The 24,790-nt window shown below is 39.1% G+C and overlaps 1 protein-coding gene across 9 annotated transcripts in view; it reads left to right on the top strand.

The window, feature by feature from the left end:
• The first annotated feature begins 19,796 nt into the window (after positions 1 to 19,796).
• Positions 19,797 to 24,790, top strand: part of LOC121389916 (multiple epidermal growth factor-like domains protein 6) — a 222,743-nt gene continuing 217,749 nt past the window's right edge. For all 9 annotated transcript variants that reach the window (XM_041521583.1, XM_041521581.1, XM_041521579.1 and 6 more), the window contains exon 1: positions 19,797 to 20,434. In XM_041521583.1, coding sequence (XP_041377517.1) covers positions 20,328 to 20,434 — 107 coding nt within the window. In that variant the 5' untranslated portion in view covers positions 19,797 to 20,327. The remainder of the gene's footprint in view (positions 20,435 to 24,790) is intronic.

Here is a 24,790-nt window from a genome sequence, read left to right as displayed (position 1 = left end):
CCCGTGTATTTTTAACCCATTAACTTCAATCCAGATCTCCCCTGCGTGTGCTGTAACCTCACCGTGGTGCAGGGGTGTAACATTCTCTTTGAGAATGGCCAATACAGCACAAAATTGAAGTTTTGAGTAATATTCAGTATCCGTAAAATTCTGTGATATTTGTGTTTTTGCACAGTTCTTTACACTGTTTTTGAATTTTTATATTGATGTTGATCATCACTTTATTTATTTGCATTACCATAGTTTGACACCCAATAGCCGATGTATTTTTCGTGCTGGGGTGTCGTTAAACATTCATTCATTCATTCATTCATTCATTCAATCCAGATCTAAACGTCCAAGCTACCGATGTGAATTGCGTACCCATGGCGCCGAGTTCGAATTTTATTTCAATATAAGTACGAAAATAGTTACATCGTCGACTTTACCACTGAACCGGTTTGCTAAAGTATACCATCCTTGTTTGTATTACATACACGCACATGACGTGTCTGCACAAGCGAAGATTTGCGGATTGCTAAATAAACAAAACAACTACTTTCTTTACGTTAAGACGTACAATACATCATGCACATGCTGAAATCAAAATGCTTTTCACTCTATCATTAAGACGTCAATTTATGAATGCACGGTTTATGATGCTTGTTTTACTCAAAATACGAATATTCTACAGGTTTGAAATGAGCTATCAAACACATGTTAGACTTGGCAAAGGTACACAAAACACAAGTAGACGATATAATTAGGTGTAGACGATAGAATTAGGCGTATTCCAGTTTTGTCGATATTTCATGGCCCAATTTTTGCAACCTAGAATAAAAAGGACGTCATGACGAGTGAATAGTAGTTGCAGTTTGTTTTGTTCAGTGACACCACTAGAGCACTGATTAATTTATAATCGGCTATTAGCCTGGCGCGTTACCAGTGGGTTAAGTTGGGGAAGAATTAATTATAAATTAAATGAACTTTGACATATTAGATGTCATGATAGAATATTACCTTTCTTAATAGCTTCCTTTTTACAAGAGACCCGACACTTTAAATGTATGTTCAGAATTATTTTCCCGCTTGGAACGAAACTCCCCCCCCCCCCCCCATCCCATAGGGTGGCTATGCGCTTAAGGTAATCTTAGGGCTAAGATCGCTTCGTGGAACGGGGCCCTGGACACCGTCGACTTTACTGGTAAACCCCATCCTTAGTTGTGTGTTTCCAAAAACAGAGTGCTTGAACCTTAATCGGATAGGAGCACGGAAATAACTATAAATTATATGACCTTGGACATATTACGCGTAGATTTAATAATAGAATATTACTATTCTCAATAGCTTCGTTTTTAAGAGACGCGACGTTTTATATGGATATTCAGCATTATCCACACACACACACACACACACACACACACACCACACACACACACACACACACACACACCCTTGTGTCAGAGCTCTCTTCCACCCCCACTACACCCACCCCCGACGTTACGGGCCAATAGATCGTCGACTTTACCAATGTTTGTTTTGTTTAACGATACCACTAGAGCACATTGATTTATTGATCATCGGTTATTGGAGGTCAAACATTTGGTAATTTTGACATATAGTCTTAAAGAGGCAACCCGCTGCATGTTTCCATTAGTAGCAAGGGATCTTTTATATGCATTATCCCACAGACAGAAAAGCACACACCACAGCCTTTGATATATCAGTCGTGATGCATTGCCTGGAACGAGAAATACCCCAATAGTCCCGCCGACGGGGATCGATCCTAGACCGACCGCGCATCAGGCGTACGCTTTACCACTGGGTTACGTCCTGCCCCTGGACTTTACCAATGAACCCCTTCCGTTAGTGTGCCACTACCCATTTTCTTATCACACACACGTTTTCTGCACTTGCTCAGATATTTGTTGAATAAATAAAACAACTACTTTCTTTACGTTAAGACGTACAATACATCACTCGCATGTTGAAGTCAAAATGCTTTTCACTCTATCATTAAGACGTCAATTTATGAATGCACAGTTTATGATGCTTGTTTTACGCCGAATACGAATATTCTGTAGGTTTGAAATGAGCTTTCAAACACGTTAGATTTATTTATGGCAAAGGTAGGCCTACACAACACACTAACAGAGAATGTATATGCATGTTCCAGTTGTGTGGCCCACTTTTTCTAAAATAGAAAGTTAGTTTGTTTTATTTAACGACATCACTAGAGCACATTGATTTATTAATCATCGGCTACTGGATGTCTCACGTATTGTAATTTTGACATATTATCTTAAAGATGAAACCCGGTACATTTTTCCATTAGTTGCAAGGGGTCTTTTATATGCACCATCCCACAAACAGGACAGCACATACCACGGCCTTTGATAAACCACTGGCTGGAACAAGAATACCCAATGGGCCCACCGACAGGGATCGATCCCAAACCGACCGCGCATCAAGCGAGAGTTTTACCACTGGGCTACGTCCCGCCCATTATTATCGGTACCCCATAAAACTACATTATGCTTACTCGAAAATGACCTCAGTGTCAGCGTTTTGTGTTTTAATGTTAACAGAAAAAAAAAGCAGATGTAAAAAAAAAAAAAAAAAAAAAAAGTAAAGGAATTCTACGCATACTGGTTGTATTTTGCGCTAGATTACACGTTCACACCTTTTAACAAGTTCAAAAGTAATTGGAAACCACGGGAACTCGTAATTCAGTGACCGAGTTTGTATCAAAGAGCTTAACCCCGAGCCACAACACGAATAGCACAATTTAGTTTTATTTTGTTTTCCTTAGTGTTAATATAAAATATGTATTATCATTTATTCAATCGCTTTTGTTTGTTTTTCCTTTTCAGCTATTTTTGTCTTTCTTTGTTCTTACTTTTTTTTTCTTTTTTTTTTTGGGGGGGGGGGGGGGGTAGGGTGTGTGTGTGTGTGTGTGTGTGTGTGTGTGTAATTTTTGTGTTTTCACGTGTTTTTCTTTCTTTCACTGAACGATTCGTTTTTGTCTTCTGTTTTAATTTTCCCTTTTACCCAACGCTTCCCGACAGTTAGATCTAAAACCTGAATACATGATTATTCTATTGTACCGGCCTCGGTGGCGTCGTGGCAGGCCATCGGTCTACAGGCTGGTAGGTACTGGGTTCGGATCCCAGTCGAGGCATGGGATTTTTAATCCAGATACCGACTCCAAACCCTGAGTGAGTGCTCCGCAAGGCTCAATGGGTAGGTGTAAACCACTTGCACCGACCAGTGATCCATAACTGGTTCAACAAAGGCCATGGTTTGTGCTATCCTGCCTGTGGGAAGCGCAAATAAAAGATCCCTTGCTGCCTGTCGTAAAGAAGAGTAGCCTATGTGGCGACAGCGGGTTTCCTCTAAAAACAGTGTCAGAATGACCATATGTTTGACGTCCAATAGCCGATGATAAGATTAAAAATCAATGTGCTCTAGTGGCGTCGTTAAATAAAACAAACTTTTTTTTTTGATTATTCTAAACCACATTATGAGTAAATTCTCACCAAATACCTCGAGTTCATTATTTAAAAGAGTAGCACATTTGGCTGTGGAGCGGGGTCTAACTTAGTCGGAAAAGCGCTCGCCTGAGGTGTGGGGTCAAACGATAGACTTATTCTCCAAACCAGTGCCCAGCGACTGGTGTATCAAAGGCCGTGGTATGTGTTCTCTTGTCTGTGAGAAAATGCGTATAGAAAATACCTTGCTGCTATTGGAAACATGTAGCGGGCTTCCTTTGGAGAGGCGGTGATAAACGTAGCTCAGTGGTACAGCGCTCGCCTGATGCGCGGTCGATCTAGGATCGATTCTCGTCGGTGGGTCCATTGGGCTATTTCATGTTCCAGCCAGTGCTCCATAACTGGTGTGACAAAGGCCGTGGTATGTACTATCCTGTCTGTGGGATGGTGCATATAAAATATTAGTTGTAATCCGTGTAAAAATGCACTGTGATTCGTTTGCAACACTATGTAGCTGTTTGGTAGTAATGCTAATATGAATAAATATTGTTATCTAGATTCGGTCATTTTCGTTTAATTCGGGCGAAAGCAAGCCAGACCTCCTATGCCTATGTTCATTATTGCTTTACGCTTTACCAATTATAAACTTTATAATAATAATAATTAAAACATTATATATTATTAAATAAACATTTACAGTGCTAGATAACGATTGGGGGTGGGGGTGGGGGTTGGATGTGGGGGCTTTAGCACTATCCATAATAATATATTAATGAATGAAAAATGCATAAAATAATGTTGTGTTGATTTTGCCCACCCGATCTATCGATAAAATCTTTTCATATTTAACTCAGATTCCTCTTTGGATTTCATTATAAATTATTTAACTATAATTTATTATTAATAATAATTGTATGGGTCGTTTCCCTTTAACTTTTCAATTACACACACAGTAAAGTACTCTTATAACGAACCAACACGGACCATGATAGTTAGTTCGTTATAGCAGTAGTTCGTTGTACACATTTGGATACTTTGGTTATTAATGTATAGGGAGATAAAACGGGACTTTACGATCAGCTCGTACTATGCAGTAGTTCGTTCTAATCATGTTCGTTATAAGGATACTTTATTTTGTTAATGAATATTGCAGATTTCATAGCCTTTCTCTACCCACTATGCCCATGCGTAGGATACATTTCCCAGGACACTTGGAATCTGTACTCAAGATATAAACTAGCCCGAGTACGTTGGACAGTTATAATCACTATTTTAATCAGAAATAATTATATAACGAAAACGCGAGATTTCTTCCCCGCTTTAATTTAACAATAATCCTAGGTTTGACGTTAAATACCTTTACAAGGATCATTTTCGGGTTCGCTGACGACAGAATTATATCACATTTTAATAAATAATGAACAGGAAGAAACTCGACAGCACTAAGTTTAGTTAATTTACAAAATTGTAACTCATTTGTGACGTTAAAACAGGAAATATTCTTAAAAATAGACTAGAACTCGAATCAATAAACCGCCACTTCTCAGACGCACGTGCGTTTTTAAAAATATTAAAAATGCAATTTTTGGTACTACAAACACCAGCATGACCAGAAACACTTCGGTTCTACGGAAATGAATAATCTAGAGGATAAAATAATTAATATTTGATTTCAGTGATGATAAACGGCTCTGATAATGAAAAATATGTCGTAGTGTTTAAAAACTAAGGTTTCTCTCTTTAAACTTTTCGAACAACAGAACAATCTGATCTAGCTAAACGCAGACGACACGTCTTTTTCCAGACAAATAACTATATGAGAGACACCAAACAGACGTACTTTGGTATGTACTGAGGTGTCGTAAAATAAATATTAATTTCCTTTTAATTCTTTAAGTGACAATGCACTCGACGTTCTGTAGAAATGTCAGTTGTGAGTCACTGATATTAATATCACTGCCCCGGCCGTCCTACGCTCCGCCCAGATGCAAAACATGTTAGCCGCGGCCATATTGTTATTTAATTAATTGCAAATATGTTAACTGATTATAAATGTCACAATGTTTGTTTCGACAACAGATACACGGGGACCGCTAATCACGTGTCAACAAACCACGTGCTCAGCATTGTACGTCACATCACGTCCACCACGTGCCATGTGACCTTTGAACTTAGCCACGTGACTTGTGTCCCCCTAGGTCACACAGATGCAAGTGTTGAAAGGAATTAAATGTGGGATTTTGTTACGACTTGTCATGACCAGAACTGGACACAATTAAGATATTTGGAATTAATAGGCCTTTCAGGAGTTTGTCCAGAAACAGAAGGGCACCAACCCCCTCCACCCACCGTCCGTTTGAGGTGTCCTTTTAATTCTGAATCAAAAATATTATTGGTAGTAAATCTTAAGGCAGAGATGAACATCTTTATTTCAACATTTTCTGGGGAGGACCCCCCCCCCCCCCCCCCCCCCCCCCCCCACGCACACACACACAATGAAAAAACATCCTTATAGATCTTGCCTATAAATGGAGCGAAGCGGGTCAATTTACCATGCTCATATACCACGAAGGTTTCGAGCATGTCTGTTCCGGGGATTACGGGGATAATTTAGATTATTACAGCCTAAATATTAATAGCGGACTTTAAATAATTTATGTGCTCATTTCAAATATAATAAAAAATTATTCAAACATGTTTGTCGCAATTTATGAACCTAACCCCTAACTTCCGGTGGAATACCCCCCCCCCCCAAAGAAATCCCTCCCCTCAGCCGGTCCAATCGCTGTGCCCTCCCAGTCTCGATGCCCCTCAAGATTAGGAAGCCTCTAAAAGGAGGCTCGCCATTTGCCTTGGGGAAACTCAAATTTAGAATTTTGTGATCCTTCTCCATCACAAAATCCTGTATCAGCCATATCTGCCATAAAACATTCCGTTCTTGCCTTCAGAAATGTTAATTTCCCATAGGCGTATGAGGGTGGGGCGCTTTACCGCCCCCGAAACATTCATCTCATACGCTTAAGGAACGATAAGTATGGAATATTTTGTCCTGGAGTTTCAAATAACAAAATTAGGATCCACTGCGTTTCGTTTGTTGCTCCAGCGGAATTGATCGTGTTTTTCTCATTTCCGTTCTGCCAGTTCTGATATCTTCATGCAGTATTTCGTTTCACGGCCGCTACTTTATTTGAGTGATTATTGTATGGTAACGATCCGCTAAACTGTTTTTCCTATTTGCCCGTCGTAAACAATACACCCATTCTTCTTAGATGAATTCGTAATCTTTTTGATCATTTACTAATGTGGAAATAAATAAAATTATTTTTCAGTTTCGTATAACAATAAGATCTGTTTTTATACGAACTCGTTCCTATATGTTGCATTGTACAAAAGCAGAACATTCCGTGCCATAGTTCAAGGTAAAATATTTACGGCGTGAAAACAACTTCAGTTGTGATTGGTAGTAATATGTCGCATTGACTATTTGTGCAAATAGTATTATCCATTGTCACGGGGGGTTTTCCCATCTCAACCAGTGCTCCACTACTGGTATATCAAAGGATGTGGTATGTGCAGTCCTGTCTGTGGGAAAGTGCATACAAATATTCTTTGCTATTAATGGGGAAATTTAACAGGCTTCCTCTAATACTTGTCGAAAATTACCAAACATTTGACACCAATAGCCGATGATTAATAAATCAATGTGCGCTAGTCAGTAAACAAACACCGCTATAGCACATTGATTTATTAATCATCGGCTGTTGGATATCAAACATTTGGTAATTCTGACAGTGTTAAAGAGGAAAACCGCTATTTTTTTCATTATTAGCAGACGATCTATTATAGGCACTATCCCACAGACTGCATAGCACATACCGCAGCCTTTGATATAACAGTCTTAGTGCGCTGGTTAAAATGAGAAATATATTGAAAGGGTCGCCAAACTCCCATAATTACGGTGTAAAACTGGGTTGATTCCTATATTGAGAACTGAATGCCGTATCATGTAGCCTGTTGTATTGGCTGTTTGCTGAGGGTTGAGAACTGAATGCCGTATCATGTAGCCTGTTGTATTGCCTGTTTGCTGAGGGTTGAGAACTGAATGCCGTATCATGTAGCCTTTTGTATTGCCTGTTTGCTGAGGGTTGAGAACTGAATGCCGTATCATGTAGCCTGTTGTATTGCCTGTTTGCTGAACTGAATGCCGTATCATGTAGCCTGTTGTATTGCCTGTTTGCTGAGGGTTGACAACTGAATGCCGTATCATGTAGCCTGTTGTATTGCCTGTTTGCTGAGGGTTGAGAACTGAATGCCGTATCATGTAGCCTTTTGTATTGCCTGTTTGCTGAGGGTTGAGAACTGAATGCCGTATCATGTAGCCTGTTGTATTGCCTGTTTGCTGAGGGTTAATGAGCTACCTTTTCGGACCCCTCGAAGTACATAGTGTTAATATTTCAAACCCAGTCGATTATTAATGACTTTGCTCTAGTGGTGTCGTTAAATAAAACAAACTCTACTAATAAGCATGATTGTTCGATACAAAGAAAAGCAATGTTAGTTTATGGAAGGAAATGTTTTATTTTTACGACGCACTCAACACATTTTATTTACGATTATATGGCGTCGGACATATGGTTAAGGACCACACGGATATTGAGAGAGGAAACCCGCTGTCGTCACTTTATGGGATACTCTTTTCGAGTAGCAGCAAGGGATATTTTATATGCACCATCCCACAGACATGCTAGTACATACCACGGCCTTTGCTACATCAGTTGTGGAGCACTGGCTGGAACGAGAAATAGCCGAATGGACCTACCGACGGAAATCGATCCTAGATCGATGCTAGTTTAACGACACCCCAGCACGTTCTAATCTATGGTTACTTGATGTCTAACCAGGGGTCGAAATACTGTCGTGTTGACCGGATTTTGACGGTCAACATCACCATGGGTCGGGAGATTGGGGTTTTTTTTTGCCTACGTCTCATCGGATCGGCATTTATTTTACGTTTATAGTCACACATTCATTTGAGTTAATCATCTTTGGATCGGTAGGTTTTGATTCAAGCCAGCATAATTTATAGCTTCCCTGACCGAATATCAGGCAGGAATTTCAGCCAACATATCGTTATTTTGAAATTTGGTTCAGAACGAGAGGAGGTAGTACAAAACCAAATAACATCCGGCTGGGTCAAAGTTAGAGTTGCACCCAACTTTTGATAGAGCGGTTAATACCACAAGTCCAGTGATCGGTGATAAATGTGAATGTGTTGGTTGTAAAAAAGATTAGTTTCATGTGAGCAAAAATATTATGTAATTTTATTTCATCTAGTACCACTATATCAAGTAGCCTTGAGCTTGGAACATGTATGGTGTACCTGTAAAACATAAATACTCAAATTTTGTGTGAAATTGGGATAATCAAAGGCGTACTCGTTATCTCTGAAATAAGCAGCTTGATCTCCAAGGGTGAGGGGTGGTAGTATTTATATCCGTGGTGTATATGTCGATTGATACGCTGCAGGTAGGATTTGTAGCCACATATGTTACTATTGTTGTCTGTGGGATTTTATTTGGTGGTATACACCCAGGAGAGCAACTACACATGCTTCTCCTTCCGAAAAAGCAGAAATGGATGTTTTATATGCACTTTCCCATATACAGGGTAGTACATATCACAGCCTTTGATGTACCAATCGTGAAGTAATTCGACACAATGCACTTCTGACTTGTAAAAAGTAAACTGTTTTGGTTTTTGCCTTACGACCATGCTTAGGCCTACTTAAACTCTTTAGGCGTTTATAACCTAATTCGCCTTATTCCGCCAAGCGATACGAAGATTTGCGAACATCGCCGAACACTCCGAGTTGGCCCAATTAGTTGTGGTCAGTGTTGTCATTAGTCGATACATTGTCAGTACTGGTTTCGAACTTACGATTTTTTGTATGAAATACTTATTTAGCGAGGCATAAAACACACACAACTGTATTTATACCCATGTTTCCATTTTATAAATGATTATTTTTCAATTAATCTAATATCCGACACACTAATGTACCGCGAAACATCCATTTATTATTATTATTAATATTGTGCTACAATTTGATTGATTTTCCATTAAGGCAAACATAAGATGAATACTCTACACCACAAGTCAATATTAACTTTCAGTGGGCATTGTGTATTTTGTGTGAACCACTTCGTATGAAAAGTTAGAAACAAGGGCGTATACTTTGTTTCCAGCTCTACAACAATGGCCGGTTTAGCCCCCTCGGCGTTCATTGGTCGACGAATGGGCGTGCACCGAAATTCACTTACTCCAATCGAAAGCAGACAATAAACCTACGGCGATAAATCAATGCGTCATTAGCCGCTATTATGATCTGTTTGGCTTCACAATTGATTTGTCTGCATTTTGTAATGACATTTAGGTTTTGGTATGTTGCGTCTGTTCAATACAGTTCTCAGGGGCGGAAAGAGGAGGGGTGTTCCAACTCTTTTTTTTTTCTTCTCTTTTTTTTAAAGAGAACTTTGAACATTGGTATGATACGTCTGTTCAGAACAATCACTGATTATCAGGGGCGGATACACGGGGAGAGTTCTAGCTCCCATTTTAACCTCTGAGATACACGTCAGGGACGGATACTGGGGTGGCGGAGATAGGGGAATAGTTCCAACTATATTCTTTTGAGCACAAGCCTAAACTTCAGATATATCTAACATGGAACAACTGGGGGTGGAGTAAGGGCAGTGGGAAACACACTGAGGCGAATGGGGGGGGGGGAGGGGTCAGCCGATTGTAAAGAGTACTTCTTTTAATATCATTATTTTTTGTAGGTTCGAATTTGTAAACAGATTACCAAAAAGCTACATATCGTTCTTTGTAAAAAGGACCACTGATGTCCCTGTTCTGGCACGCTCTGATAGGGAAGGGTGGCTCCTTCGCCCATGAGTGGAGACATTTTAAAAAGGGTATTCAGCTTATACTGATATAGAGACTTCTCAAGCTATAAAAATTATAATGACAATTTTCCAGGCGCGGATCCAGGGATTTGTGAAAGAGGGCATCGTGTATAGTAAGATGTATTGATCAAGCTTTGATACATTTTGTTGACGTTGGCGATAAAAAAAGGAACGCCCTTCGGCTCCCCCTGGATCCGCGCTTCTTGCTCTTGTCCCCTTTAGTTCAGTCATCACCATGAACTACTTAATGTTTTTCAACCGACCACCCCCAATTGAAAAATGGAATCTGCACCTGACAGGAGTACTTTATTTGAATATTCAGTTACAAGCAAACACTGCACAAGACAACGGATAATATATAGATAGATCAAGCAACCACAAAACCTTGTTATTAAAATCAACCAATGAATTATAACGAGTTATGGAGAAGTCCAATATACAATCAACCCGTTCCATCAATATTCGGAGCCGAAGATATTTGTCTAAAAAACACATTTTATTTTCGTTTCACGGTCATGTTAAAACTGATACACTTGTGTAGCCTGTACTAATGAAGCGGAATAACAGATAGCGCCAGTCCGGCTGCCAAAAACGAAAATGGCCGCTTTTATCTTAGTTTAAATCCTAACTGAAATATAGCTACCAAAACTCTAATTAGAGTTTTCCTTTTCGTTCTTTCTTGGATGGTGATGTAAGGTGGATTGCGCGTCTGGTGACGAGAGAGAGAGAGAGAGAGAGAGAGAGAGAGAGAGAGAGAGAGAGAGAGAGAGAGAGAGAGAGAGAGAGAGAGAGAGAGAGAGAGAGAGAGAGAGAGAGAGAGAGAGACAGAGAGACAGAGACAGAGCGAGACAGAGAGAGAGAGAGAGGGGGGGTTAGAATGAGAAATAGGGGAGGGATAAGAGAGAGAGAGAGAGAGAGAGGGAGAGACAGAGAAAGAGAGAGAGAGACAGAGCGAGACAGAGAGAGAGAGAGAGAGAGAGAGAGAGACAGAGCGAGACAGAGAGAGAGAGAGAGAGAGAGAGAGAGAGACAGAGAGACAGAGAGACAGAGCGAGAGAACAGACCGACATACATACACATACCACAAATATCCACGCACGCGCGCGCACGTATATAGAGTACTCTTGCATATGGAGTTATAGATTTTAAGTAATTTTATTCTCCCTCACTTTATTTATTTACTTTACTTTATCTCCGAACAGCACTTTACCATGGTACTTGATTTTTACTCACTCTTAGCTTATGGGCTTGCTATCAGATTGACAGTCTACCTGACAGTAGTTCATTACTTTATTCCATTAATTTATTGCAAGACCTTTATGTACTATAGATCGACTCTTAGCATTATTGTAAGTAATTTTAAATATTATTTTAAACGTATTCTTTGAGTTTATATTAATTAGTTACAATAATGTTTTTTGTTTTTTAATAAGTTTTTAAAGTAAGTTGTCATTATGTATTAAAATAAATTTAACTGTATTTGCTAGTTGTGTTATTTTTCTATTACTTTGTCAACAGATTTTTCATTGAAAGTTAAATGTTTTTTTTTTTTTTAACGACACCACTTGAACACATTGATTTATTAATAATCGTTTATTGGACATCAAACATTCGGTAATTCTTACATATAGTATTAGAGAGGAACCCCGCTGCATTTTTCCATTAGTAGCAAGGGACGTTTTATATGCACCATCCCACAGACAGGATAATATATACCACAGCCTGTGATATACCGGTCGTGGTGCACTGGCTAGAACAAGAAATAGCACAATGGGCCCACCGATGAGGATCGATCCCAAACCGACCGCGCTTCAAGCGAGCAATTTGCCACTGGGCTACGTGCCGCCCCTTATTTCCCGATGAAGCTAGAACAGACGAAAATTCGAAAATAAACTGAAATAATTATGACTTTGAATTTGTTTATAAGGCATATTTTAAGGTTATATAGGAACGGTCATATACCGTTAGCTACAAATCGTTAATATAAAACACCATGTTGAAACGCGCCTTTAGCTCACAAAACGTTAAAATGTATTGATGGAGGCTCACATACCCACACTGTAAAACACAACCCCCTGTTGTTCTACACCTACCTGTCTATCTAATGATTCTTTTTTTAATTTTAAGATCAAATCGTAAAAGTCAAACAGAAAGTCATTATTCACTATCAAAAATACATTCGCACGCAAATAATCTGTTTTGGGATTTCCTCTCCCGCCATGCCCACCAGTCCTTTCTGTAAATAGAATAAGCAGACATATACAGTAAAGAAGTTTGCGAATTACCGGTTTCATCGGTTTTATTTTTATTTTCTTCTTGAGGAGATGGGATTCGTATCACTGAAAATGACGAGCTCGTGGATATTTGATAGGTTTCATAATATGAAATTATTTATCTTTTGCGTCACTCCTCCCAGCCACGAATTTAAAAAATAAATAAATAGGAGAAATATTTAATACATAAATAAATAAATTACCCCCCCCCTCCCCTACCAAAAAAAGAAAAGAAAAAAAAAGAGAGAAAAAAAAAAAAAAAAGAACAAAGAAAAAACAACAAAACAACAACAAGAACAACAAACAACCCCAAACAAATAAGCAATACAAATAATGAAATTTTTACATATAAATTTTAAAATAAATGATTCTAAGGGATCGATATATTTTGGGCTCATGTTAGGTTTTTTTTGAAGAAAACAGCCCACGTAGCTATTCTTTACAATGAAATGGAATATCTTATACATCATATATCTTGTATATCTTTGTCATAGTAATATATATATATATATATGTTTAATGAATAGTGCTCTTAAATTATGAATTGAGACCACCCGTTGGCAACATTTCTTTAAATTTAAAAAAAAAAAAAAAAGACGCGTTTATTATCTTGTACGCGCATTAAAACTACAAAGAATTCCAAATTACTTTAAAATTCCACATTTATGGGTAGTGGATGTGGGAAAAAAATTTCCTAGTAAGATATTTTTTAAAGTACTCTAACAGTGATGGGGAAAACATCGTTATATGTTTATTGTTTAAGTGAAACTGGTCGCCATGATTTGGAGTGTTAAAAACACATGGGTAAGCAGAAAAATAAACTCATAAAATAAAATAAACTTCAATATAAAATAAATAAATAAATAAATAACAACAACAACAAAATAAACCACGAAAATGTTTAATGAATAAATAGATAGATAGATAGATAGATAGATAGATAGATAGATAGATAGATAAGTAAATAAATAAACCACCATCAACATAAACCGTCTATAAGTTAATTAGTGCAGTAATGGTGAACTTAGAATAATAATAAGCAGACGGTAAAATAATTATATGAAGGCAACATTTAATGGTGTATGAAGGCGGTAAAGCGCTTGCATGATCGATCCCCGTCGGTGGCCCATTAGGCTATTTTTCGTTCCAGCTAGTGCCCCACAACTGGTGCAACGAAGGCCGTGATATGCATCCTACTATCCTGTCTGTCGGATGCTGCATATTAAATATCTCTTGCTGCAAAGCGGAAAGAGTACTCATTGCGTGATGGCAACGGGTTTCGTCTCTCATTATTTGTATGCTTTTTAACGATATGTTCGACACCATATAGCAGTAATTAAAATGTGTTGAGTGCGTCGTTAAATAAAACATTTCTCCAATTGTTTCCATTTCTTTTATTTTCTTTTTCCTCCGGAAGTATGCATTACACTATAACGATATACCACGACTGATATATCAAAGACCGTGGTATGTGCTATCCTGTCTGTGCGATGGTGCATATAAAAAATTCCTTGCTACTAATGGAAACATGTACCGGGTTTCATCTCTATGACTGTGTCAAAATGATCATATGTTTGACATCTAGTATCAATGTGCTCTAGTGGTGTCGTTAAACAAAACAAACTTTTTTTTGGTATGCAGTTAGCTCCCCTGTATACGCTTAAATTTCGCTTGGTGTTTTTGCATAAATCCATGTCTGAACGCTAATAATTAAGAATACGAATTAAATTCTTAGGCTTAGTGATAGGCAAGGAATTATTATTATTATTTAAAACTACATATAATTTTCATAAATATATGTGCCATGACCGTCAACTCCTGTTTGGGTGTGGTTTGTACGAGTGCGAAGATTGTCAAATACATACAAAACACCAGGCATTTTTGGAACTTATTTAGGAATTTTTGGCATATTACCATGGAAGTAACAGAAAAAGATTTTTTTTTTTTTTTTTTTTTTTTAAATCAGTCTTCTTTATAAATATGTCCTTGAGACTAAAAAAAGCTGCATTTCTTTATTAATAAAACATAGGCGAGCATTTATAATGCCAGAGGCTGGTATTTATAAATGTCAGCTGAGGATTCATAAAAGTAACTGGTCTTCTAGCCTTGGTAAACTAGACTCTTTATTCAACTAGAGTGTAAATAAAGCGAGACTCTAAAGGCGTCGTCACACGATACGAGTGTCTCGTACGAGAATAGCCGATTGCATAGCAACCGATAAAATCATAATGTTTTTTTTTTTTGTTTTTTTTTGTAGTCAACTATTCTCATTCGTGGCTATTCTTATAGAAGGCACACGCATTGTGTAGCGTCGTCTTAAGATGTCGCTAACAGTTACTGCTGTGCATCTGAGGTTTGTTATCTCGAATCGGCCGTAGAGTTCCGAATGGGTATTCCGAATAGGTATTCGTAGAACAGCTGAAGTATTCCGAATAAATCCGGACATGTACCAGTGACGTCAACAATACATGGACGTCACGACGTTGCATGGCAACTTAGCTTGACTACAGCATACTATACTAGACGGAAACAAGCTAAGGTCTCACTACACAAATCACTTCCGGGTGACAGTTCATTGATCACGGTCCACTATAGTTCCTAATTGGGACACATGTTATGGGTCACATATTCACTTCTAGCAAATGGTGAAGAATTAAAACAATATGTATGTTTAATGGTAAGCCTTCTGGCTGTATTGTGCCCATGTTATTTTGTAATATTGTGCATCGACCTTTTGGGACATGGGTATATAGCGCAAGTGACAGCCGGGGTGAATCGGTTAATGAACCACCTATTCGGACCGGTACTACAGCCAGATGCGGTCATATAGCAAAAAACTGAGACGGAAATGTTCTCAATTTTGGGGTGAAAATAAATGCTTATATAATGTATGTTTGCAATGGTGTATGTTGTTAGTGCCAACGAGAACCCGTTCTATGGGCAATCTTCGCTTGAAGTTGGGCAGTTTAACATGGGTTTCAATGGCAGATGGCATCTGTGTAGTGAGACCTAACAATAAGACGGGGGACCGTGCTGATGGAACTGTTAAAATCTGGACTTAAGCTTTCACAAAAGCCGGGGACTTTAAATAACGTCATGGTGGCTACATGCATGAAACTTCTGAACTTGAAACCCTGGTCACAACTAGCCACTGGTCTTTCGAAGTTTTTCTGTTAATAATCGCCCAGCAAGGTAAGAACCATTTTTCATTCCTGTTTATTCATTTCGTGCATAATTATATATCCAGTTAATTTTGAAGCACATTGCCCTGGATGCACATCTCATTTGAAATAAGAACCATTTTTATTCCTATTTATTTCATTTCGTGCATTATTTCATGTTCAGTTCATTTCAAACACGCTTCCTCAGACACACATCCCAGCTACCTGAACCCCGTTTTACGAAACGATCTTAGCGATAAGATCACCTTAAGTGCATACGGTCGTTATGCACATACGGTGATCTTAGCACTAAGACTGCTTCATAAAACGGAACCCTGGTCTGCGTTCAACCAGACCGAACGAAAAAACGCCCGCTAGAATGGTGTAGGCGCCTCACATTAAACCAAATGGCTACGTCGGGAACCAATCAAATAGTTCGCGAACGTTAGCGAAACGTTTGATGGCTTAACTTAGGGATGGACTAATACATAATATCTGTCTATCTCTGTCTGCCTCTATCTCTGTTTCTACCGGCCTCGGTGGCGTCGTGGTAGGCCATCGGTCTACAGGCTGGTAGGTACTGGGTTCGGATCCCAGTCGAGGCATGGGATTTTTAAATCCAGATACTGACTCCAAACCCTGAGTGAGTGCTCCGCAAGGCTCAATGGGTAGGTGTAAACCATTTGCACCGACCAGTGATCCATAACTGGTTCAACAAAGGCCATGGTTTGTGCTATCCTAAGCGCAAATAAAAGATCCCTTGCTGCTAATCGGAAAGAGTAGCCCATGTAGTGGCGACAGCATGTTTCCTCTCAAAATCTGTGTGGTACTTAACCATATGTCTGACGCCAATATAACCGTAAATAAAATGTGTTGAGTGCGTCGTTAAATAAAACATTTCTTTCTTTCTATCTCTGTTTCTCTGTCTCTCCCTCTCTCTTTCTCCCTCCCTCTCTGTGTGTGTCTCTCTGTTTTCTCTCTCTGTCTGTCTTTCTATCTTTCTGTAATGTCTGTCTGTCTGTCTCTCTCTCTGTCTGTCTGTCTCTGTCTGTCTCTCTCTCTCCTTCTCTGTCTGTCTCTCTCTCTCCTTCTCTGTCTGTCTGTCTGTCTGTCTGTCTGTCTCTCTCTCTCTCTCTCTCTCTCTCTCTCTCTCTCTCTCTCTCTCTCTCTCTCTCTCTCTCTCTCTCTCTCTCTCTCTCTCTCTCTTTGTGTGTGTCTGTGTGTCTGTGTGTGTGTGTGTGTGTGTGTGTGTGTGTGTGACTGTGTGTTTATGAGTGCGTTTATGTGATCGGGTGTGCGCGTGTGTTCGTGTATATGAATGCACGTGTTGTAAGCTATGCACTTTTATCACAACAACGTGATAATAAATTAGGCGCGTGTGCAGTGAGGTGGGGTTGGGGTGTTGTAACTGGCGAGCGAAGTTTACAGAGATGGTAGAGTCATGCTCTCTCCGAAACTATATTTATAAAAAGAGAAAACTAAAAATACTTGAGCCGGGGGGAGGGGGGAGAGGATCCGTCCCCGAATCCCCCACCCTGCACACGCGCTCGTTCATGTATAGGCCAGACAGATATATCCGTATATTAATACGTCGCATGCTGACAAAGCAAAACGTGTATCGCTATGTGCAGTTTATTGAGTTGACTTACAAATTTATGTTGTGTGCACAACTGGTATTTAACGGTGTTGGTTACAACCAGACTGACAACTGCGTTACAGCCAGGTAGGCCTACTACACAGGGGCGGATACGAGAATCTGAATACGGGGTGGGATCAAAGTCGTCGGTGCGCTCATGATTGGATGAAAGCCCGTGTACTCTTCCGTTTGAAGGGGCGGGACGTAGCCTAGTAGAAAAGTGCTCGGCTGATACATGGTCGGTTTGGGATCGATCCCCGTTAGTGGGCCCATTGGGATATTTCTCGTAACTGCCAGTGCAATACGACTGGTATATCAAAAGCCATGGTATGTGATATCCTGTCTGTGGGGTGGTACATATAAAAGATCCCTTGCTACTAATGGAAAAATGTAATGGGTTTCCTCTCTAAGACTATATGTAAAAGTTACCAAATGTTTGACATCCAATAGCTGAAGATTAATAAATCAATGCACTCTAGTAGGTTCGTTGAACAAAATAAACTTTAACATTCAAGATTTCGATGCAGCAAATTGTACCAACACCCCCCCCCCCCCAAAAAAAAAAAAGAGAAAAAAAAAAGAGTTGTCTTTAGATCTATCTGTGGTAGGCGGACATAATTGAAAAAATTAGATGGTTTCCTCTCTGAGACTATATGTCGGATTTATCAAATGTTTGACATCAAATAGCTGATGATTAATAAATCAATGTGCTCCAGTGGTGCCGTTAACAAAGCAAACTTTAAGTTTTTTTCCATTCAAGAGCTCTATAATGAAAATGTAAAATGTCTGCCTATCACCAAGTAGGAAAAGATTCCCGCGCTATAAAATATAATAAACCTATGTTGGACGTAAAATATCGTGCCCACTTAGTTGTTGGCAGAAATTCCTCATTTTCATTATAGAGTTGTCTCTGGCTGTAGAAAACGATTATAACTGTCTAGATGTCCGTCTAGCTCTTCAACGTTCGAGGATCGACCCTTCTCCTGCTCATGGGATTTAAAAAACAAAATATATTTTCTGGAGGATCACGACTCGACCCCCCCTCCCCCCACCCACTCCCCGACTCTTCGCTCGCCACAATCTTCTATAAATTCCTGTACAAGCGCTCGAGTATTTGGGTGAGTATTTGGGTGAGTATTTGGGCAAGACTGAATGTAAAACGCGCGTAAAGCACCCCGTAGTCCGAAGGGACGTAGAAAGTGTGGTTCTTTCTACGTCCGAATATTGTTACATACCATATATATAGCTGGTATTCAAAACTTGTGGCACCATGTTTCAACCGTTTCTCAAACGAAATAGTGCAACAAATGGACACAGAAACCAAAAATGTATAACCTATCGTACTCACTAAATCCCGATTGTAGTACTTGCATCATTATTAACAAAATAAATCTTCCAACAACAACAATGATAATAATTAAAAATTTCCCGCCCTTTTAAATTTGCTAAATAGATGGAAGCAACTCGCCCTTGACTTAATGTGCGCCTTATACTAAGCACCCCACCCCCTTCCCCCAGCTCACGCCCCTGCCTTCGTGAAGATGTTTTTCTTTTCTTTTTTTTTATAGTCCAAGGCGCACCCCCTAAAACCCACACATTTTCTACGTCCAATTCGAATTACTTGTTTCAATGACCCAGAAAGACAAAAAAAAGAAAAAAAAAAAAAAAAAAAAAAAAAAAAAAAAAGTAATAATCTAACAATAACCAAGCAGGTGTACGTTACTGTACGGTGCACCTAGTATTGCGACTCTCATAATACACACACACATACTTGAGTGTATACTACAACCACGCTGCTTTAATGAAAAAAAAAGAAAGAAAGAAGTAATAATCTTAACCATAACCAAACAGGTGTACGTTACTGTACGGTGCACCTAGTATTGCGACTCTCATAATACACACACACATACTTGAGTGTATACTACAACCACGCTGCTTTAATGAAAAAAAAAGAAAGAAAGAAGTAATAATCTTAACCATAACCAAACAGATGTACGTTACTGTACGGTGTACCTATTATTGCGACACGCTTGTAATGCACACAGACTTGGGTGTATACTACAACCACGCTGCTTGAAACACATAAGGTCAAGTACTTAGGGACCCGTTTTGACTGCTGTCATTTTATTGTCGTCTGCGGGTCAGGGAAACTCCGTCGGCTATAAATAAACCAATTTTCAAGTTTATTTATGTGAGTGGCAAACACTCGGCTGAGCCTCGTTGTCAAGCTGACGTCTGCGTTTCTCTGTTCGGGCAGTCTCGGAACGGGACAATCCCGTCTCAGAAGTTCTGAGTTCACCGCGCGAAGCATCGATCGCTCTTGCTCCGCCGCGCACGTCCTCTCTCTCGTGCGATGTTAGTTATGTAGAGCCCGCCTTATTCTTCAGAGCACCCGTGTAGAGTGACGAGAGAAGAAGAAAACATTCGTCGACTTTTAGCGTCGGCGAAAGAGAGAGAGAGAGGGAGAGAAAGAGAATAAAGAAGAAGAAGAAAAAAAGTATTCCACTTAACATGGTTTACTTGTGTAATAATTGTGAAAGCAGAAAGGTGTGACGAAGAGAAGTAAACCAGTCTTTTGATATTTATCTATCGGAGGATCTATACCTGGCGAAAATCTTATCCTTTTTTTCTTTTCTTTTAAAAAAAAAAAAAAACTAGAACTTCTAACCATTTTCAAAAATTGTGCAACTCAGGAAGAAGCGAGCAGGATTTCTCTACAGCAGACGTGTACGGATTAACTCTTCCTAAAGGATTAATTATGTGTGGATTAACTGGATTGTAAAAACTCCGGGTGTTGTGGCCTATCTGTTTAAAGAGGCGATAATGAAGGAATCAAGTGTTGTGTCTGTGATATTGTCCGTGGTGTGTTGGGTTGCTGTCTACGGACAGCCCCAAATTGTGAACTTAGGATACCAACTGAACACTGGGATGTAAGTAAATATACGAAAACTTTAAAGGCACTGTCCCGAGTTTGCCGCCATTGTAAAATGTTGCCGCGTACTAGATCCTTCATAGCGATTGTAATTACATATTAAAACTATTTTGGTGCTTAAAATATAAATAGCTTAATATAAAATGTCTCTCTGATCGTCTCAAAGTTAAAACTTAAAGTTTGTTTTGTTTAACGACACCACTGAAGCACATTGATTAATTAATCATCGGTTATTGGATGTCAAACATTTGGTCGCTTTGACATATAGTCAGAGGAAATCCGAGGTACATTTTTCAATTAGTAGCAAGGGCTCTTTTATATGCAGCATCACACAGACAGAATAGCATATACCACGGTATTTGATATACCAGTCGTGGTGCACTGGCTGGAACGAGAAATAACGCAATAGGTCCATGTTAACGATTGTAATTATATATTAAAAATATTTGTGTACATAAAATGTTAAATGTATTTCTGATCGTCCTAGTGTTTGTACTAGATCAAACTTCATTCCTAATATATGTTTTTCATATGTGCGACTGGTATATCAAATGCCGTGCGTTGTGCATTCTTGTCTATGGAATGGTACATATAAAAGATCCCTTGCTACTAATGGAAAAAATATAGCGAGTTTCCTCTCTAAGACTATTCGTCAAAATTACCAAATGTTTGACATGCAACAGCCAATGATTAATAAAGCAATGTGGTCCAGTGGTTTGACTGAACAAAACAAACTTTAAAACTTTCACTACAAACATTGTAAAAGAACATTGCATAAGTGATAGTATTCGTTAAAAAGGCCGCATAAGCAGGCGCGTAAACAGGAATTTATGCGGGGGAGTGTCGGTGTCTAGACTATGGCGGACGACGTTTATTGGGCGAAGGGAGGGGGGGGGGGGTGGGGTGTCGAGTCATGCTCACCGAAAAATATATAGAAAAAGAGAGAGAAAAATTGCTTGAGCGGGGTGTGGATGGGGGGGGGGGGGGTCGACCCCCATACTAAGCCTCCCTGCACACGCGCGTGATTTTATTCGGAAACACATCACAGTTAGCAGCAAACTCAGTACGGTCTCTTTAAAGACAAGTTTAAAATTTTGCTGAAACTAACAGACGAACATAAAATGTTACTTTCGGCAAACTAACGTAGCGCGTGCCTTTTTACGATTTGCTGCGAAAATAAGCGACTACATTTAGGTCGTCATGGACACATGGAAATTGCAACCAGTTGCAATAACGTACTGTTTTTGTTAAAACTTCCTTGCCTATTTAACTAGTCAAGCAGTACATATCCTAAAATAACTCTCTGTCTGTCTGACTCTCTCCCTCTCTCTCTCTCCTTCTTCCTCCATCTCTCTCTCTCTCTCTCTCTCTCTCTCTCTCTCTCTCTCTCTCTCTCTCTCTCTCTCTCTCTCTCTCTCTCACCTTCTTCCTCCCTCCCCCCTCTCTCTCTCCCTCCCCCCTCTCTCTCCTCTCTCTCTCTCTCTCTCTCTCTCTCTCTCTCTCTCTCTCTCTCTCTCTCTCTCTCTCTCTCTCTCTCTCTCTCTCTCTCTGTATATATGAATGAGTGTGCGGATGTTATCCCACGGTAAGCTTAAAAAATGAGCACATTCTAACTAAACTAAAGAAAACAATGCAGGACTTCATTTCGGAAATTTATCTTGACACCCAAAGCTCTGACAAACTTACATTTTTATTTAGTTGAACTTCAAAATCATAAAATAAGATTACTATTGAAATAAATCCAATAAAAATACCCAATGCATTTATTTCATTAAGACACCAATTATTTTTTTCCGTCAAAACGGAGAATAAAAAAAACTAATGCTATCGAATATTGGACTCTAGATATCGGACACAAACGATAAAAAACCCAAACCTAATGCTATCGAATATTGGACTCTAGATATCTAACACAAACGAAAAAAAAAACTAATGCTATCGAATATTGGACTCTAGATATCGGACACAAACGATAAAAAAAACTAATGCTATCGAATATTGGACTCTAAATATCGGACACAAACGATAAAAATCGTGTTTCTTGTAATTTTCTAAATAAACCCCGCCCCCCCCCCCCCCCCCCCCCCCCCCCCCCCCATTACCCCACACCCGCTAGGCACGGCCCTGCTAGATTCAACATAACGTACCTTTATTATCGCCCGTATTATGTTTTTTGTTGAGTAACTTCAGACTCCCACCGCACAAACCCTAATCCTAAACATACTTGGAATGTGCACCTACAAACTCCATCCTGATCGCCAGTTAACCTTTTAAACCAACCATGCAATACGAAATCCATTGCAGCATCTGCGGGCAACATTCAAAAAACGTGTTTCAACTCCCAGCATTCAGGTACACATAAATATCATTTAGGTGCACGCTTAGAAAATGTCGTGGGAATATCTTTTGTATTCAAAGCACGCTGAAAGAAACCATTTTGAAACACCCCCGAAGGAGTGTTTTCCTTTAGGTGTTGCTTTAATAGCACATAGTCATTTTGAGAAAAATGCGATCCCTGTGGGACGGACTATAGTAGTGTCGTTGAACAAAAACATTATCTATGATAAATATGTCTTTATATATATGCACATGCACCTTGCAGTTTAATTTATGAGATGAAATAAATAACACTAGTCTATTTTGGTGCAACCCACTCTTTGCTGAATCAGCATACATTCTTAGTCCGTTCGGTTCGTTTCATTTCTGTTGTTAATTATACCCAATTAGTATTATTACAACTGAAGCTCGCTGTTCTAAATGCACACACCAACTATTTGGGCAGTAAATAATGTGTACTCTTTTTGTTTTAATACACATAATTAGGCTGTGATTCCGTTTCTTTTTGTTTATTGTCATATTATACAGATAATTTCTGTTCATATGTTCATAAACCAAATAAAAAACCCAGATGGTCCCTTCAAACTTTGGCAATAGTGTTTATTCACTGGACCTTTTTTTTTTATAAAAAAATAAAATAAATTAAATGAACCCCCTCCCACAAAAAGTAAAAACCTCCAATTACCCCCACACACCCCCCCCCAAAAAAAACCCACCCCCCCCAAAAAAAAAAAAGAAGAAAGAAAACTAATCCCAAAATCCCCCAAAACCCCAACAAAACCCAACAAAAACAACCCAAACAACAACAAAATACCAACCTCAAAACCCCCCACAAAACATCCCAAACAAACCCAGATCTAAAACCCCCCACAAATAAATGTAATCGATGAAGCCCACGAACCTACGTCAAACAATATCTCAGCTACGACAATTACTGTCGGTGTCGCAGTTAAATTCGAGCCCTGTCTTAGTCATATGCGTGACTTTTGTCCTTGACTGTATTTTCCAGGCGCTCATATTAATATTAATTACACTCGTCCTAGAAGCAAGCGAAACATTTTATAAGATCGTTGTACTCATAGAATGTGCATTAAATTGAAAGTAGGTCAGTAGGCTACTTACGACATTTTTTGTTGTTGCCATTTATCAAACTGGTTAGGCTCGTTTTCGGTTTTGTTGTAAAAGGGACATTCCTGAGTTTACCTCCATTGTAACATGTTTACGACTAACACTTCCTTTTTAATGACTAAAATTGTATATTAAATTCATTTTTGTTTGTTTAGAATATCAGTAGTTGTATAATTATACACGGTATTTCTTGTCGTTAGTTGTGATCCTGACGTTTGTAGTAACCCAAACCGGATTTTACCTTCCAAATAATGTACGAAAAAATATGTAAAATGAGCAGGAAGAAAGGAAGGAAATGTTTTATTTTACGGTTATATAGCGTCGGACATATGGTTAAAGACAATACATATATATAATGAGAGAGGAAACCCGCTGTCTCCACTTCATGGGCTACTCTTTTCGATTAGCAGCAAATGATATTTTATATGCACCATCCCACAGACAGGATGGCACATACCAGTCGTGGTGCACTGGCTGGAACGAGAAATAGCCCAATGGCGCCACCGACTGGGATCGATCCCAGACCGACCGCGCATCAAGCGATCGCTTTTACCACTGAGCTACTTCCCGCCCCCGTAAAATGAACAGTGACTGCACACGGCCACTAAGACACTGCATATACGAACACTGGTATTCTAAACAAGAAACTATATTTAATATGTAAGTTTAAGACTCTGTTAGTTGCCCCTGCGTGTGCTGTAACCTCACCGTGGTGCAGGGGTGTAACATTCTCTTTGAGAATGGCCAATACAGCACAAAATTGAAGTTTTGAGTAGAATTCAGTATCCGTAAAATTCTGTGATATTTGTATTTTTGCAGTTCTTTACACTGTTTTTGTTTAAGTCTTGAATTTTTATATTGATGTTGATCATCACTTTATTTATTTGCA

The sequence above is a fragment of the Gigantopelta aegis genome, chromosome 15 (genome assembly GCF_016097555.1).
Source record: "Gigantopelta aegis isolate Gae_Host chromosome 15, Gae_host_genome, whole genome shotgun sequence".
Classification (NCBI taxonomy): Eukaryota; Metazoa; Mollusca; class Gastropoda; order Neomphalida; family Peltospiridae; genus Gigantopelta; species Gigantopelta aegis.
This window is presented reverse-complemented; position numbering and strand designations above follow the sequence as displayed.